The sequence below is a fragment of the Setaria viridis genome, chromosome 1 (genome assembly GCF_005286985.2).
Source record: "Setaria viridis chromosome 1, Setaria_viridis_v4.0, whole genome shotgun sequence".
NCBI classification, from domain to species: Eukaryota; Viridiplantae; Streptophyta; class Magnoliopsida; order Poales; family Poaceae; genus Setaria; species Setaria viridis.
In genome coordinates, this window is record NC_048263.2 from 19,473,656 (window position 1) to 19,492,979 (window position 19,324).

The window sequence follows — 19,324 nt, forward strand, 5'->3', positions numbered from 1 at the left end:
GGTGCTTGTGAGAGAAGGCAAGATGTTGGAGCTACCTTCGCCTACGACTACATCAGCTCTTGAAGCGAGGCCCACTAATTGAGGCTTAGGAGTAAAGTCGTATGCAGATCGAAGCTCATCGTTCCAGGCACTTGGAGGCGTAGTGTCTGAAATTGCATATGTAAACCCAAGAGTGTGCGTGCCCTTTTCTCCGTGCCCCTTTTTCCCATTGGGTTTTTGGGAGAGAGTTTTTAGCGAGACGCACACGGGTTGGTTGCAAAGGGCATTCCTCGCAACCGGAGTCTAACTCCTTTGTGTAAAAGAGACCCGAAATAAGGTCTAAGGACTTCTTTGTGAAGGTTAAGGACTCAATTGCAACGTCCAGGGATCTCTTTGTAAAGTCCAAAGACCTATCTATAATATTCAATCCCACCAATGGAATTAATATAAAAAGCCACCTCAAAGCTTGAAGGAGAGGACTTTTGACCATTTATTCATTTGGTTCACTTGACTTGTTTTCTCTCTTCTCCATCTCTCTATAATCCCTCTGTTATCTGTACAGGATTCCTAATCCCAGCAACTAGAGCCAGCAGACTATTAATCTCCAACTACAGTAGACAAAAGAAAGTAAAGTTATAGTTTCAAACCCGTACCAACATTAATGAACTACTACCATCATACAATTACATTTACAGTGTATGTAACCAGTTTCAACATATGTGGATAAAGAAACCAACAAATCATTGGCCCAATCTTAAAAAAGATGATCCGTATGGTTAGAGCTGTTGCCCACTATTATGTACATTCATTCAATCAAGACTACAGGTGGTGTTGATTATACACTTTCGCAATCAAGACTACAGGTAGTGTTGATGATACACTTTCTACCAAATGAATATGATGCTGCCTCACACACGAGCTGATACAAGAATTATGAAGAAAATAAAAAGGATACATACAATTTACGGTGAACATTGAACAGCACCATTCCAACTTCCAAGTGGGTATGACGCTATTTATATCTGAAGATCATCAAGTGACAGTTCTGCTGACATCAACTTCAGTTTCTGCAAACCATAGCAATCCTGCTAAGTTTTGCTAAGCCATAGCATATCAGAAGGGGCTAGCAGCAGGACAAGCTACTTACTGTGATGAATTGGGGGGGATCGTCAAGGCTAGATGAACCAAGGATGACCTCCCGCTTCAGCTTGGACGAAAGTTTGTGTGCAGCACGTAACTGTTAGGTTATATAATACTGGTTAGAGCGTGGAGGATGAAAATGTTCACACAAAATGATGGATCAAATGTATGCAAGCAATGTACTGAACATACCTCTGAACGAGTAGCACCGCCAATTACAAAAACAAATATACGCTGCCCAAGTTTTTTGAAGTCACTGGATGCATGCTTCAACACAGAATCACTGAAAAATGATCTAAGTTGTCAGCAGACTTACATAACAGATTATAACATATATTTGCGCAAATTCGAAAATAGAATGCACAAAGGTTTGTTACGAGTACAAACAAAGACTCATGGTGCTTGCAATAAATCCCTCGGCATAATAATAGTATAAAAAGCTTCTAACGTACAAGACAATTTCCCTTCATACATACCTTCCGCATTATACATGGTTCTTTAATGTTATAAATGAAAGCTTTAAATGAAGTTTTATTATACAAAACAAGAGAATATCTGAGCAACAGCACAACTTCATGGCTAGGAGAATATACGGCCCCGTCTCAAAATATAAAGCATGTAAACATTTCAATATTCAAATATTGTAATCTTTGACCAACAATTAGCCTCATGTAATAGAAATTTTGTTTAACAAAAATAGTATCATTGGATTGACATTTAAAAGTACTTTCCTATGGTTATGGTTTTGTTACTACAAACATTGTAGCATACAAGGAATTAAGAGTCAAAAAAGAGTATTGGAGACAATGCCAAGTCAGATCACACCTTATATTTTAGGAAGGAGGGACTAATGATAGTCATTACATTCACGCCATGATTGAAACACATTTCATAGTTAGATCTAAAAGAGTTGTACTTCATTTAGGATTCTTACATATTAGATCTAAAAAAGTTGTATAATTCATATCTACATCTAATTACTATCCACTGCTATAAACTGGAATCACAAATATAAGTATTCCAAATCTTTTCTCTTTTTTTCCTTGGTTAATGAGAGAATTTCTAGTTTTTCCTTTCTTTTCAGATTTCTAGCATTTAGGATTTTATGGACCTTGAATAACATTAATTGTTTTTGTATTATTAAGATCCCTGAAAGGAATCTATTAAGGAACAGAAGCAGAACTTCCTAACTTGTTCCTTTTTGGTATTTAGGGAAATATTTCTGCACCATCACTAATATTACCAAGTTGGAAAATAAAACAACATCCAAGCATGAAAATATGCTGACCCATGTCCTACTTAGTTTTGCAGGACTCTACACTGAAGCAGCCTCTGTTCCTAACTTTTCTCTAACAAGGATGGTTTCAGCTCATGCTTAACATGTACCAAGAAATGAGTATCCACCACTCACCTTGAGTATCCATCATCAGATCCACGAGGTCTGGCCCATGTGCCACCTGTTCGTCTAGATCGCATTGAGTGAGCTGGACTTGTTCGGACAGAGCTACTGGTTGGCACTCCATGAGCACTAGGACTAGGGTCGTTCATACAGTTATATTCATCTTTTGGCAGCTCACCTTTGCTAAGCTTCTCAATCAATTCCTGTAGAACAGGTATGTATGTCACACCATACACTGATAAAACCAAAAACTGGTAAAACAAAGGCATTTCAAATATTCTATGGTGGCGTCATCATGATTTTAGAGGAAAATACAATTATTTGGTCATGTTTTCTGGTGTTGAGCATGGTTTGAGTGTACAAACAGCAGCCCTGCAGATTAAAGTATCACAAAGTCTTTTAGTACCCCATAGTCGTATTGTCCACAGCAGAATGGTAGATTTCAGGCTTTCGGCTCTGTGGGTCTTTGGCTTTTTCAAGAAAGCTTTTCCGCGTTAAATATCTCTTTTGCCCCGATTAAATTATCCATTTGTCACATTTTCTAAGCAATGTAAAACCAGCCCCCATAAGTAAGGATATCTTCTAGTAAGAAACTTTATGTTGACTTGGGAACTTCTTTATATAAAAACTTCCTGAATATTGTGTGGGTATTTGATAAAAACAAAACAGAGGAAATTCAATCTAGCACCTAAAGTGGGTAGTTTATATTTCTAACACGCATCTCAAGAATATTAAGTCCATGTGGGACATGAAGAACAGAATTGCAAACAAAGTCCATGCAAAGAACACCTGAACAGACAAGTTTTTGATGACTCATTACTATTTACTAGCATCAAGCAAATAGAATAATGTAGACAAAAATACATTTATTTATACCTCTAAAACAGGATAAAATCGGGAGAGCGCCCATGCTGATTCTTCCCATGTTCGCTCTTTTCGATGTGCATGTTTCTTCTGTCATCAATAGGAAGAAATGAATACATTCTGAGATCCAGATTACATATAAATAGAAGTAAAGAAATAACCTAGAGTGTTTACCTTATGAACATCAAATTTTAGTGTAAAACCTCCTCCTGAGGACTTTTTTGTATCAGGCCCACATAAGCAACGCATATTATTTACAGCAATCATGTCATCAACAGATAATCCTGCCAACTGTAAAGCAACATCTCCTCAGGTTCAAGGCAAGTGACTGTTGATGAGAGTCAGCATGAGATCAATCGAAGAGATTCATGAAGTTAGGAGTTTCACTTATTAATATTTTGCAGTAGAACTGAAGACCTTTCTTTTGGCCACTTCATACCACTGCAGCGGTTTATTGTTCATCAATTCAAAAAAAAACAGTACCCGTTATTGGTACTGAACTACTGATGTATACGAATACAGGATGCATCTTAGATGCCAATCCTTATAGCAAGCACGCGCAAGTTTATTATTAATTGAAAGAATATTATGTTGGAAAAGGATTTATTTTAAACACCGAGCTCTGCCCTGGTGTTCAAAATCAAGCCAAAATATGTAAAATGGGTGAAAAACAAAACCTCAATGCTAAGCAAATTACCCAATTGTGCCCTGGTGTCAGGCTCATGTAGATGCTGCACTGGTGCTACTCGTCAGCAATGTCATTAGAAAATCTTTTTTTTAAATGATGGTGGAACTAATAAGTGATGTCCTCTTCTATGTCTCTTTGATCCCTTCCTCCTAGGCCCTGTTTGTATACGCTTTTCCTAGCCACGCTTGGATTATAATCTAAGCGAAGATTTTCTCGCTTCTCGCTTTTCGCTTCTCGTAGTTCAAATCGTTGAAGCGGCTTACCACATAAGCGAGAATCGGTGGAAATAAGCAAAGCGTTTGGCGGGATTCTCGCTTATTTCCACCGATAAGCCGCTTATAAGCGGATACAAACGGGGCCCTAGTCTCACCCTCCTTCCTCCCCGCTGCTCCCGTGCGAACACCAAAGATGATAATACCAAGGACTTTGTGTTCCAGATCTCCACCACCATGGCCACCCTCCTCTAACGAGCTCTTCTCCAACTTCAAGGTCATGAGGAAAGATTCGACACTCTGCAGAGCAAAACAAGCAAGCTAGGCCATCCAAAACAAATTGAAGAAGGATCAATTTGAAGCCCAAATGAATTTCCACTCCAGGGGAGAAGGAAGATAGGTGTGCTTGTGTTACTTGCATGTTTGGGTTGGATTGGCATGTCCAAACGGCATGGAGGACTGTGGAGATCCAGTATAGTTGGGGAAGGAACAGAGCCCATTTCAGACCCCCCCCCCCCCCCCCTCACCGTCTCACAAACGGCAGTTGGCAGGGCTCTCGTTTCCCTGATCTGAGAGCCATGGTTTATCCACTTACCTTGCGCATCATCCAGTGCATGACCGCAGCGGACATATCTCCATGAGGGTACAACCTTTGCTCATGCTGACAGAGCTCATGAACTCAAAACATCCACTAAGTTCTCCACAGCCAAGATGTGGCAGGACTTGAGCGGGCAGGGATGTCCAGGAATGGGGTATGGTTCACCAGAGCAGGGAGCAGAAGGCAGAGAGAGAAAGTAGTAAGCCTGACATGTGGGCCACTTTGTCCTTTTTGTTATTTGCTGTGTAGAGTGAGGATGCTGACATGGCAAAGGGCTGTAAAGGATGAGAATGGCCAGCCAGCAGCATAAACATTGGCATCCATGGGCCCCGCAAAGCCAGTAGCTTTAGAGATAAGCTGTTATCCACCCTTTAGGAGGTCAGTTTGCCAGAAGTGCTGTTTAGCAAATTGGGTTTGTTAGCTTGGTTGTTATTAGTATCAATTGTTTGGAGGTGGCTTTATAATGCAGCACAAGTTGTTCTATCGAAGGAAGCAATGTAAAAGGACAAAGAACGGCCAGCCAGCAGCATAAACATTGGCATCCATGGGGCCCGCAAAGCCAGTAGCTTTAGAGATAAGCTGTTATCCACCCTTTAGAAGGTCAGTTAGCAAGAAGGTTTGGCTGTTTAGCAAATTGGGTTTGTTAGCTTGGTTGTTATTAGTATCAATTGTTTGGAGGTTGGCTTTATAATGCAGCACAAGTTGTTCTATCGAAGGAAGCAAGGATTTACTCAGTCCATCAAATCGCTGCTCAGAGCCTTCATAGGCACCCTTGCTTTCCCAATCCAATCCACCAGCCATAATATCCATGTCAGCTTTAAAGCAAGGTGTAAACCACTGTCACTTGTTTGATTTTGTTAGTTGAGGTTTGTGTTTCACCCAAATTTTCAGTTCTGGGTTCATTTTGAGACAAGGGCAAAGTTCAAGGTTAAATGCAGACTTTTTCCTTGAACTAACTTTGTTCCATTCATGACAATGTGCAAAAGACCATTTAAAAAGAATCAAAAGAAAATAGTAGGCCCTGAAAACTGACAATGCATCTAACAAACAGCTTGCCATGAAAGAGTTTTCACACGTTAAAATAAAATTTAAAAAATATTGACATCTTTCAGTTGAATTTTAGACTAAAGATTCACCTGCATCAATTTTGCACCCTTGTCGCTTTCGAACTTCTCCGGGTTAAGTGCTGCATAAATCATCAGCAAGCGCAACTTATTTTCACGACTTACACCCTGCATTGAATCAGTAAATCTAAATATAACATTTGGAGAAGTCCAATATGTGAACCTATGTAGTTCAAATGTAAATTACCAATTGTGTTCTCAAAAAATTGATTAGTTCTTTCGTTCCAGCATCGCCAAACACAAGATCTTGTTCTAGCTGTCCAACATCCCGCAGACATTGCTCCCGTATTATGTTATTGAGTTTTCCTGCAATCTGTACAAAATTAAGTGACAAAATTACAACATAGAATCATTATGTACTTGCTTCACGTAGTAAACAAAGATAGAACATGTATAGAATACTTATCAAGCAAATAACTGTATAGGATAGGATATGGAAGAAAAGCATACCACTTAACTAAACAGGCAATAAGTTAAAAGCAATAATAAGTTGTGTAACTGCTTTGGGAAAAACATCAAATAAAAGAATATATCGAGTCTAAATTTGAGAAAAGAAAGTCTGATTCTTCTATAAACTTGACCCCAGAAAATGTTGGCCGGCGGCAGGTAAGCTCCCAGAGCTCATCCTCACACAGCACACTCACACACACAAGTCTGGAGGTTGAAGATGATAGAGCACAGCACACACACACTCAAGTTGCTGCTGCTGAACTAGTCTGGGAGCTGCAGCTGCTCCTCTACTATATAGCACCAATAGTCAACTTGGGGTACAATTTACAATGAGTAGAACTACCAACTACTAGAACTATACTATGGCAGGACATACTGTCCACCTACTGATGGCACTGCTGCTCTATACAGCAGTCAGTCGCCTGCTACAGGGCAAGGCCCAAAATGAGGAGCACCAACTGCTCCATTGACTTTCAGCAAAAGAACAAAAGTAGGATTAAGCAAAGAGCTAAACAATTAACTAACAGAAAATAGATTGCTTCTAAACAGGATGAATAATACTGGAGTTTTTTTTAGATGAATTTATTCTCAGGGCGCAAAAAACACAGAACGGGAGAAAGATAAAAAATTACTCAGGGCAGGGAATGAAAAAGGCAATTGGAAAAGATGACCCCAAAATCCAAATAGAAAAGGTAAGGATCTTTTTCAATCAATGCAAGTCTATGTTTGACTTATGAGCAATGTAATGCAACACTAGACAAGTGATAATGAAACAACTTAAAGTTTGTCACAGAAAATATAAAAACCAACCTCAACATGCAGGGAAAGCTTGTCAATTTGATCGCTGTACTGTGGAAGAGCCTGAACCATTTTTTGTAAATCTCTTGTAGATACTTCTCCACCGTTTCTGCTAGTTAAGATAAGGAATAACACAGTGAACCCTAAACCCTAATCAACACTTAAACAAGAAATTAAGAACATAAGTACCAAAATGTGCTCTGTAAAGTCAGGGCAACTGTCCAACTTAAGAATGTGCTTCCAATTAAGGATCTGTTTGGCATTGCATCAAACTATAATTTCCCATATCAAAGGAAAGATGATTTACTTACTCAAGGAAAAAAAAAGAAAAATAAGGAGAAAATAGGGAAAGTCTGACCATTGTATGGAAGCATAAGTTTAAAGTATTATCTGATTTACAAAACAAGATCTTACCTTCCCAAAGCAGACTTAAACAGAAACACAGAGTTAACAAAGCACAGTAAACCAAAAACTGGCCTTTCATTAAAGTAGCCACTAGTCCGAGAACAATATAGATTTAAGGAAACAAGCTGTCCCACAAAACTATGGTTATTTAGGGTTAACCTGAAAACTGTTTGCAAGTTTGTTCATCCACTCCAATGCAGGTACAATATCCTACTTCAACAGTTATACTTCATTTTCAGTTGCAAATACCTATCATAATTCATACCTCATATAGATTGATCTAGAACAGCTTTTTTCCAGCTACTACTTATCAAACAGTCATATACAATTCTGATTGCTGTAGTTCAATTATATTAAGATGGTTAATAATGATAACCCTTCCTCAAAACAACTGATGACAAAGTATCAAATTAGGTTACTTCAAACCAGTTCAGCCAGATTGCATTTCCTAAACAGTTTTACCACATTACAACCGCATGTCGTAACACAAATTTTCCTCCGGCCACTGCCCCTCCTCGGTGAGCTCATTAGAGTTTCAGGATTAGGGCCAGGGGTTCACCATGCCCCCAAGCTAAGTGGGAAGCTGGGACCAAGGCAGATAGCAAAGGGCAGTAATGGTGTGCCACTAAAGCCATGGCCCATGGGTTGACAGGAGAGCTGACAGTGGGGGAGGCAAGTTAGTAACAAAAGAAGGACGGCACTGGGAGGCTGGAGGGAGGGAGGACTAGGCAGAATGAGGTCAGAAGCTTGGGCTAGGCTGTCAGTGGTGTCGCCAGGGAGCAGGGGTGACCATATCATCTTCTCTAAACAGTTGAGTTCCATTTTATTTCCATTTGAACTGAAGTATCCAGAGGCATGTTCAAAATCTGCATATTTTTGCGTGGTGTAAAACAAACATTTTCAACTTTTCATAAGGCATGCATCAAAATAAGATGTTTTACAAAAGCATATATCACATAAGATGATTTACAGTGGCATATATCACATTTCACATATCTGCAGTGGTATCTATGAAAAATTCTTGATCTGTGTGGCAAAACAGATTTCTAGTATCAACATAAAAAATAGTATCCTATCAAACAGCAGAAAAAAAGAAAAATTCTGCAAGAAATGAACTACTTAATGCATTTCACCAGGGTAATATCAGGTGGGTGGCACAAAAGCACAATATCAGCTCTAAACTAACTGGAATGCTGCCAACACAAGTACAGTTACTGCAATGATAATTTATGACAGACAGTTTGATCAATCCAGGAAAGTAATATCATCTACCTATTGTAGACAAAAGGGGAAAAGGTGTCTGCAGAAAACGGGTTGACCACATCTAATATCTTATTAATGCTCATTGCAGAATGGGAAAATCAGAAGGACAAAATAGATAGAAGAGAATATATATTAGCTAACAAAGAGTATCCTAAGGGCCCATTTGGTAGAGCTGCACCTGAATCTGATTCTCTACAGGAACTAATTCTCCAAGAGAAGTGATTCTGTAGCTGAAAGTGATTCTCTATGATAAACTTTATGGATAAAGGTTTCTGTGCGAGAAGTGAATCAAGAGAAGCTAGTTTTTTCAGCTCCCAGCCCCTTAGTTCATTTCAGAGAATCACTTCATAGATAGGATCACTTCTCTCTAGAAAACTATTTGGCAGAGCTCCTCTAGTTCGACTCCCTGTGGGAGCGAATTTAATACTAGGGTCTGGAAAACTGTTTGGCAGAGCTCCTCTAGTTCGACTCCCTGTGGGAGCGAATTTCAGACTGGGGTTAAAAAAATCCCTTCGTCTGTCACCATAACCAAAGCACGGGTCAAGGCCCAAGCCCAGCCTAGGTCACAGCTGTGGTTGGTTTGAACCATCCTACCTGAGTGGTAGTCTCACAAGGGTTATGGGCCCTGTGTAAGGGTGGGGCAGAGATTCGGGGGGTTTCTCAGCCTGCGTGAGAAGGTCTTAACCCCCGCAGGTCGAGTTTTTTGTTCTTAATATAATGATACGCAGCTCTCCTGCGTGTTTGAGAAAAAAAAAGTATCCTAAGTAGTATAATACTCTGGTTAAAACAACAAACCTTGCTTGGTGCAGTTGTGCTGCTTTGTTCTTTGAAACGAAGTTGGTCATCTTATCATGAAGCCTCTCGCTTGCCTACAATAGTCATAGTTAAACATGCAGTTCCCGAATGTACGAATCACGTAGGAAGGTAGATTAAGGAGTAATCTCACATCTGCTATATGGGCATGCCTAAGCTCAAGCCAGATAGGGTCATGATCTTCTAACAGGACCTCCTTTTTTTCAGTTGCTGACCCATTTTTACTTGGAACCTTTTTATTTCAGTCACAGAAAAGAATCCATTAATATCTACAGAGACAATAGAACAGAATACAACATTAAAGCATCAACATGCATGTTTATATACTCACCTCATGAACATACTTGTTGCCATCCATACATAGCAGATCATGGCACATGGCATCATACGTCCATTCATGAATAATTGGCGCAATCTGCAGCATCAAAGAAACAAAGTAGCATAAAATGATTAACACTATATACTCAATGTAGAACTGGACAGAGAGGTTAAACCATAATAACAGGTATGTTCGACACGTACCTGGTCTATTGAACGGTCTACTATAAGTAATTCACATGTTTCTGTTTGAGGAAATTCAGGTATTGTCGTTTTATACTTCGCAAGACAATTCCACACACCAGCAGCAAGCTTTGTGGGGACCAAGTCTCGTAGTGTTGTCATTGTAGAAGCATCAATTGTCTTGGCAACACGGTAGTGTACACGGGGGAATTCCTGTAATGTATATATAGAACAATGCATTTTCATACAATGTAAGCAAAAAGTTGGTTGGAACCAACTTGCCAACAGGTCAAGCATTGAAGTTCTTGTTGGAAATGGATGGTGGCATTAAGAAATAACAATTATAACAAAGTTATCACCAAAATTTAATTCAGGAACAATAACATCAGGGTAGCTCCAAACCATCTACTTTGTCTCTACTTTCTAGGAGTTGACACTACCTCCAAGTTCACTTCCTACTGAATCATTTTTCCTTGTTTCAACAAATGGTGGTTGTTCCACCCAGGGATTACTTTGCAAGGACTATCCTTTTTCCATTGGAGAGTTTAAGTAAGAGCATATGTGGGTCGGGTCAGGCCACCATGACCAGAAAAGTTGAGTCGGGCTGGCCAGTTCTGTCATTGAGGTCAATAGGATCCACAGGACATCATGGTCAACAATTATAGAAACATGGGGAAGCTGATGTGGGGGACTATCCACACTCCATCTAGATTTCCTCTGCCTGTCCCAGACTTGTGGAGGCTATAGACAACAACTAACACTGCACTCCTGTATCAGCCTTCTCCGCAGAGACGAGGGATTATCCTTTTTCAACAACATGCCTTGCTTATTGACCTTTTCCTATGACAAAGGACTGCCTGGATTCTCATCAGCCACTAATACAAGTTTTTCAAAGGGCCTTTGACAGTTTGACTTACTATTATAAGCAGCTAATATATTTTTAGAGGAGGCCATACAGTAACTATGAATATGACAATTTGAGGAAATCAATAAAAGATGGCTCAAAAGGAGCTGTCTGTGGGCATGGTAATCAGGAGAATCAAATGTGGCCATAGAGCCGGCATGCATAGGAGAGTCTTGGAAGCTGCCTGTTCAAAGGCCTGGAAACTGCGCATCACAGAAAGGCCATTCCAACTCCTTGACCTCCTGTTTGAAAACCCAGAATGTCTCTCCACCAAGTTTGCCATCAACAACCATTACGGTCTTGTTAGGCCTTTACATGTAGTAACAATGCAATGGAGATGAAATGGATCGACCTAACTAGCTAGACCCATGGTGACTTCAGAATCCTAAAGAGTCAGGGTAGCATTGTCCGTACTCCGTACCCAATTGATCACCAAAACTTGTGCGTGGTGCATCATAGTCTGCTAGTAAATTTAAGGTCATGCATTTGGTCCATTCAGAGGGCTATTGAGATAACCCGACCTGCCTGCTTCCCTAGGTTCTACTCCATCTTCCTCAGCTCAGTAAAACACTTTTGTTCATGTATCATGACCACACAAACAAGTAAATGGAAATGTACAAGCCAACAGAAGCTTTCGCAAGTAACATATATATGCATACCCTCATTGATGCAAATACTGTAGATATACGAGTAGCCATTGTGTTCAGACAAGCATTGTACTTGTGAGACCCTTCTGCATTTTCGCTAAAAAGTTCTTCCAATGCCCTCTCATGGTCAGTTGTGAAACCCTGCATGCAATCACAAAAATTAGTGTCAATGAAAGACCTGGAACCCTGCTCATGCCATTACTACACTAAATTTACCTGTACAAGTAATCCATTACCAGAAACCTGTGGGATACTCAGATATGTTTATGAATCATTTTACAATCGAGTGTTGCTTTCATTACATCCTAGCATCAAAATATCTAAAAAAGAATATTTAAAAGGAAAAGAAATGAGCAATTGTAATTGAACTCCTGAGGGACTCAAACCAGACTGTTTGCTAACCCCCCCTCCCCTTCCCCATTTTTGTGATAAACTCTCAAATTATAAAGCAAAGATGAGGCTCGAACTCCAGCCACTATTAGTTACCGTCATCCTCATTTACCCCACAAGAGTCTGAATAAGACCATTTTTTCCTATTCTTTATGACAATTTCTTGAATTATGTTAAACAAATATGGAACCTCCATTCTAACCAATCCTAGCTATATGATACATGATACAAGATGAGCCAATTTATGAGATATATGTATTCCCAATTCCAGCATATATATATCACAGCAACAGACTATGTCAGCAACCTAAATGATCCATTTGAAGGAAGATGGTTACCTGGGAATCAATAGCAAAGTACTCCAGATTCATCTGGAAGATTTAAAAACAAGATATAATGAATAACCGACATGACAATCTATAAAATACTTGAAACAGAAAGGGGCAAGAGAGTCATGTAACCTCACTAAGTGCGCCGATACGAGGTAGTACACTTGAATCCTTCTTTATTTGAGCAACTAATTCTTTATGTACGGGAGAACTGAAAAACACATATGCCCTACAACACAAGTAATGCTATGTCAATAGATTAAACACAAAAAAAAAGTGTACATAATAAAAAGTGGGTGGAAGTATATGCTGTACATACTTCTTGTACAAAGGGCTTCTTCCTGACATGTCAGATAGGAACATGACAATGCTGCAATCACAATAATATGATGGTTAAGAGCATCAAATTAAAAGTTAGACGTATGGCTGCATGAAAAGCTCAAGGTTCATTTTCTAGCTCAATTCAGCATGTGCCATGCTCATGGGTGATAAGTGCTACCAGATCAACAACCGTGATGTGAACCCCCCCCCCCAACCCCCCACCCCCCACCCCCCCCCCCCCCCCACACACACACACACACACACTTACTTTGGGCCACCCATATACACTGAAACAGAGAATTCTCTTCAAGGATTGCCATGCTGAAAGTAATTTAACATGATGTTATGACCAGAGATCCTAAGTTCAAGATCAGATCAAGAATTGACCGATGCAACTATAAGAAGAAAAAAAAGTGATGAGTGAGGTGTTTGATAGTGCAACAAGCCAACAAAGAAGGTCCCAGAGGTGGAGCAGGTCCTATCCAGTGGTGGAGGGAGAGGGAGTCTGGCAGGGGCCAGGCCCCCCTACGGTATGCAGTTTTCCATTGAAAATTTTAAATTCGATCAAATTTTTAGAAAAATTAGAACTGTTGCCCCCCTCTCCCTCTGACAATGAAAAAAACGAATTCCTGGCTCCGCCCCTAGTCCTATCCCATGTCAGTTCCAAGTCATTGGCCTACCTTTCCTTGGTAGCTTAAGTTTGGGTGAACTGACTGGTTTGATAAATTTAACAATTTATTATGGCTAGCCTCATTGAACCACAGGAATCATAGTGGTCATTGGTTTCTCCCACATTGAATAGTTATGCTATGGGTCCATATAAATTGAACTATTTGGCATTTTGTAGCCTCCTGTTTTAAAAGATTTTTTTTGTACGAAGACCAGAGATAGCATAAACTGCAAAGTGGATATAAGATCGATATGTCCAATTATTGGGCCACTAATTCCAGTAAACCGCATCGCATACTAGCCAAACCAACTAAGTAATGGAATATAGATAGCTGTTCTAGTCACACTTCTCCAGTTACTAAGTTTTGTATAGGCATACAGACCATTTCCGGCGGCAAAAAATGAAAAGGCTATCACCGTATGATCCAAGATTTGTAAAACAAACATTTCAAGCATGATAACTTACTTTTCTTTAGTTGGTTGGATGAAATATATGGCATCCAGTGACGGCAATGGTTGCCTCCGTTTATATAAATCTTCGACCACTGCAGAAGAATTTTCATAGTTGGGACTTTATGTCAGATTACGTATCTTGTGGAAAACTTTAAGGCCCAATACCATATTCTAACAAAAGCATTTGAATCCCAAGGAATTGTTATAGCACTTCAAAAAAATATATATGAAAAAGCAAGGCAATAGGTGATAAGCAGCATGCCATATTCAGGGTGTTCAAGCAGAATATATACGAAAACATGAGATGGTTCAATTTGTGCTCAAGAAAGTGAGTTCAAAAACACTATTGTTGTCGTTTAATAAAGGTCCCATCATACCATGATAGAAATACCAAAAGGAAAATATAGGTCTCATGGGATGGGATCCATTCAAGAATGGTAATCCACAATTTCACAGAATCTATGCTGCACACACAGGGAAGACCATAATACAAGAATTAGTCATTGAGTACTATATTACCACATTATAGTGGCGATATCAAAAGGATCATTCCATCAGTCCAAGAGGGTTTTGCTTCAAGAAATACTTGGTGCCAGGCAATTTTACAAATGCCTATAGTGTAACCCGAAGGCCTTCTACTGTAACTCAACTAAAATTTTAGAACCATCGCAACCCCCAAAAACGCCTCTTTCTTAACCATGGAGAGTCATTTGAAATGTCCCAAAAATTGTTTAAAAAATCAAGAAGTGATGCATGTTATTTCAAATGTCACCTACAGATTTCATGTCCACGCACATATGGTTAGGAGTGTACAATAAAAGAAAGGGGGATGTTTATGGCTATTGAACTAGATTTTTTTGGCATGTACCAAATACTCCCTCCATTTTTATTAATAGGGCTTATTTCATTTCGTTGGGGCAAGCATACGACCAACAAATTACCCCATTAATATTATTTTTTTGTATATAAACTTGGTATCATTATTTTCATATATTCGGAAATACTTTTGTAAGATTATAGTTTTGTGACACACAAATGAAAACCTAATGGAGTAATTGTTGGTCAAAGCCTTGTCCTAGCAAAACAAAATATGCCTCGTAAAAACAGAGGAGTATAATTAAGATTATTTGCCATGCCTGATTTAGCAAGTCCTAATATGATTTTTTGTATTTAGTAGATCTAAAATACCTGAACAACAGGTGAGTGCAGCGACACACTGACTTACATTTGTATTTCCAGCCTCATATATTATATATTTAGCAGCAATGCAAAAGAAAATTTTGTCTTTCCAAGTAAAAACAAAACTCACAGCAAAAAAAATGAATCGTGTCTGCCTACTTACATGAAACCCCTTCTTCTGTGATATCTGCCATCTTACATGCATACGACATAATCTTGACTGTAAACTTATCCATGATAAGAACCTAGAAGAGGTCATAACAATGTGTGTACAGTTAGCAATAGTAAGGAGCAAACACTAGAAATTGACAAAATAACCATCAAGGGAAGTACTTTATAATATAAGGGCACATCAAGAATACTCCAAATATAATAAAAATGTCAAATGGAAAAAGGATACCTTCCATGTTGATTTCGAATTCTTCCTAGTTGATCTTAGCATTTCAAATAATAGACCTGCTTTTATTAAAGCACAAGTAAACCTCTAAGTTAGCTATCATGGATAATATGTACAACATGAAATATATTTTCAAAACACAATAGCAGCAGCAGCAGCAGCAAAATCCTTTTAGTTTCAAGCAATTTGGGATAGGCAATATGTTCGTAAAATACAGGCATCAGGAGCTGAATCATTGAGCATAAATGACAGAATAAATGGACCATAAAAGAAGGCTGCAAAGGTCCAACGACATATGTAATCAGTTACATAAAACAAATAAGACCCGTACATGGTGCAGTGATCAATAAAATACGGATGCTAAAATAACATGATGACAGTTGTTTATAAGAGTCCATCCGGCAATGTACATATATGTGTTTGATTTTCAAGGTGAATCATGAATACAAGTCAATAGTTCCATAAGCAAACAACACAGGCCATATTGAACTAGATATTGGTACACTCTCACCATTCCTAGATCTATTTTTTTTCTGTTAGTCCAACAATATCTTGCCATATTTTGCTATACTCAATCCAGGAACTTTCGTTGATTTTCCAAGTAAACTTTGGTCCTGTTACTTCTAACAGATATAAACTGGTTTGGCTACTAGTGCAGAAGAAAGCACAGCCCACTTCATTGCATTGCCACTAGTCTCTTGAACAAGGCATCCGCACACATAAACAGTAAGCAATCGAGAAGCAAATGCAACAAAATCAAGGGCAGACTGAAGCCACAAGTGTGGCTAATCCAACAAGCCATCGTTCAATTCGATGGGAATGGCAATGCCGGATTCAAGCGCCTTCGCAAGTAAAAGCCAACTACGCCGTACAATTCTCTACTGCCATTAGAGCTCCAGAGAAACAAATTGCACACCGGTATTTCCAGCTCCACAAGCAATTTTGCCAGATCCATTTCCAGCAGCAGCAGCAGCAGCGAGCGAGCGAGCAAATCCAAAGCGGGACGGGAGAGGGATAATTACGATCTCGCGTGATATGGCGGAAGCTCCTGTGGTCCCCGCCCTGCGAGGAGGTGTCCGAATCCAACGACATGGCGCCGGAGATCTTCCCCGCCTCCTGCTGCCGGCGACGGCGCCTCGGCCTAGACTCGTCAGCCGGAGAGATCACTCAGCCCCGACTTGGTGCAGCGGCCGCGGCGGCGGAGATCGGAGCACGACGGCAACGACGAGTAAGCGGAGCGGAAGCGGGAGACGGGGCGCGAGATTGCCGCGTCAGAGTGCGGGCAGGGGGAAGCAACGAGGAGGAAGAGTCTTTCCCTGTTCTCGAAGATGTCGTCGGCCGCCACCAGCCAAGGAAATTACCAGACTACCCCCCGCTGCTGCGTTGGGCTGGAACATAACTGGCGGCAGCCGGCGGATGCCGAGTGCCGTACTCACTGTCTCGCTGCCGAACGGGATGGATACAGATGTATGCGAATTATTCGTATTTGTATCAGCTAAAAACATTAATATTGATATCTGTATTTGTATTTATTTTAATATGAATGTCAAATGAACATATTGGATCTGAATGTCAGTGTTTTTCTCTATCTGCTTCCAAATTCATATTAACATTATCTGTATTCGCTAAGAATAAATTATCCAATGAAACCATCTAAAAAAATTATTTATATTACTAAATAATAATTACAAATGATGTTTATTTTAATATTGCTAATTAAATAATTATATACACCATTTAAACTATTAAAAAATATATATGACAAATGACTAATTATGTTAACCTAATATTAATAGTGATATATAATGATAAAGTTTAATTATTGCTAATCATATTAATTTTAAATACATTATAATATTTATTAAATGAATAAATTATATTTAAATGTATTAATGTACTTTTTATTATTAAATGATATTTATATATTTATTGAAATACTTATTTTTATATTTATTTTGATATATTTAATTATTTAATCATTTATTAATACATATGCTATTTTCAATAAGATATCTGCCACATGTTAATGTTCATAATTTACTCTCTGTCGGTGTTTTAGACCGGCAACCCGCCTAGGGGTACCCTAAGTGGTCTTTTATGCGGTAAGGGTCGTCGAGAATCAAGGAATCAATGGTGATGCAAGGAACACAATTTAGACAGGTTCGGGCCGTTAGATCGCGTAATACCCTACGTTCTGTGTGTTGGTTTGTATTGATGTATGTTCGGGTCTTAAGATGTTATGTTGAGGGGGGTCCCTGCCCGGCCTTATATACACGGGAGGGCAGGGTTACAAGTCTGAGTCCTAGTCGGGTACTATTACAGAGTTCTACTCGGTACTGGCCCGAGTAGTTTTCCATAAACATACAAGACTAATCCGAGAAGGATACGCCCATCCTTGTTCTGATCTTGTCCGAGTACGTCCCTTGGTGGGCCGTCCAAGGCCTACTCGTGGACCTGAGGTGTATGCCCGACAAGCCCCCGAGTACTTTGTAGTCATGTGCCACAGTCTTGGGCACTGCAGGCACTATCCGAGTAGATTTAGTCGTAGAGGTTGCAGACTGAAGTGCTCGAGTACTGACGCGTGGCTGGAAGGTTTGTTCCTTCGAGTTGTTTCCGTCCCGCGTAATTTTATATGGTAGTGCTATGTCAATCGCACTCCATATGGAGTAGCCCCCGAGCCTTAGGTTGAGTCGAAGAGTCAGGCTTAGGGTCCAACCAGCTTTTGTCCATTTTACCCTTGGGGATCTTTGGAAAAGAAAAAACTGATCAACGGGTACGGTACCCGCAGCCCCCAAGCACTTAGGCGATCTTTGTCGTTGAAGTGGTCAGCAGTCCGTTGGATAGAGTAGTCGTTGGGTGTTTAAGGCAATTAATACGCAATTAATCTGTCCGTTGCGCAACTGATGCGTGGAAACCGGGGCTGGCGGAGATAAAACTGGGAGGCCCCCCTCCGATTGTTGTTACGCCGTACGGCAATTAGATCTCTTCTTCTTCCTCCTCTGCGCCTCCGCTCTGCATTTTGCCGCCGTTAGAGCCGCTGCCGCCGCCATTGCCGCCTTTTGAGAAAGATCCGAGTGTCGAGCTCCTTCTTCCTTGAGGTTTAGTCCGTCGAATGCGCACCAAGAAGATGGGCAAGAAACCCGAGAAGATCCAGGGCAAGGTTTCGGCGACAGGCAAGACCAAATCCAAGAAGGGGAAGGAGTTGGTGCTGCCGGCGTCGAAGGTGGGGCCAACGAACCAAACTGCGCCGCCGCCGCCGCCTGGGGCAACTTGGCAACACTCGGTGATGAAGGAGGAGGCGGTCCAAGCGCTAGTCGAGGCAAAGCTCCTTCAGCCGAAGGAGATTCTTGAGTGGCGCCCCGCGTTTCCCAATGCATGGCAGTTTGAGGAACATCCTGCCGAGACGGTGATGCTAGCGCATTTTGTGGAGAGGGGATTGGCGGTGCCCACCTCCAACTTCTTCAGAGGTATTCTCGAGTACTACAAACTTCAGCTCGTCCACTTGAATCCCAATGGTGTACTGCACATGTCTATATTCGTACACCTGTGCGAAGTTTATCTGGGAGTACCTCTAAGTCTCGAGTTGTTTAGGAAGCTGTTCCGTTGTAAGCCTCAGCCGAGTGCCCAGCGGACGGAAGTCTTTGGAGGTGCCGGGTTCCAGCTCAGGAACTCGGGCGCGTATATTGAGTATAATCTGACCGACTCCCATGGGGAGTGGAAGAAAAGGTGGTTCTACATCGGGAACCATGAACCCCGCTTGCCTGTGGTGACTGGTCACGCGCCCAAGCATGCGGAGAACTA

At 40.5% G+C, this 19,324-nt stretch overlaps 1 protein-coding gene across 3 annotated transcripts; it reads right to left on the reverse strand.

Moving 5' to 3' along the window:
- Positions 1–703: 703 nt before the first annotated feature.
- On the reverse strand, positions 704–16,877 carry LOC117849776 (probable protein transport Sec1a). Of its 3 annotated transcripts, none has more exons than XM_034731470.2 (21): positions 16,546–16,877; positions 15,527–15,582; positions 15,290–15,371; positions 13,961–14,039; positions 12,824–12,874; positions 12,637–12,733; positions 12,514–12,546; positions 11,798–11,926; positions 10,256–10,447; positions 10,065–10,148; positions 9,867–9,965; positions 9,716–9,789; positions 7,265–7,364; positions 6,192–6,317; positions 6,017–6,112; positions 3,557–3,673; positions 3,395–3,469; positions 2,531–2,721; positions 1,312–1,402; positions 1,127–1,216; positions 704–1,046 (listed from the first exon to the last, which is right to left on the reverse strand). In XM_034731470.2, the coding sequence occupies exons 1-21, from the start codon at positions 16,613–16,615 to the stop codon at positions 996–998; spliced, it is 1,983 nt and encodes a 660-aa protein (XP_034587361.1). In that variant the 5' UTR covers positions 16,616–16,877; the 3' UTR covers positions 704–995. The 3 variants fall into 3 exon arrangements, with proteins under 3 accessions (XP_034587361.1, XP_034587343.1, XP_034587353.1); XM_034731452.2 differs by having other exon boundaries at positions 3,395–3,472; positions 16,546–16,876; XM_034731462.2 differs by having other exon boundaries at positions 3,395–3,472; positions 7,265–7,361; positions 16,546–16,875.
- Between the last annotated feature and the right edge of the window lie 2,447 nt (positions 16,878–19,324).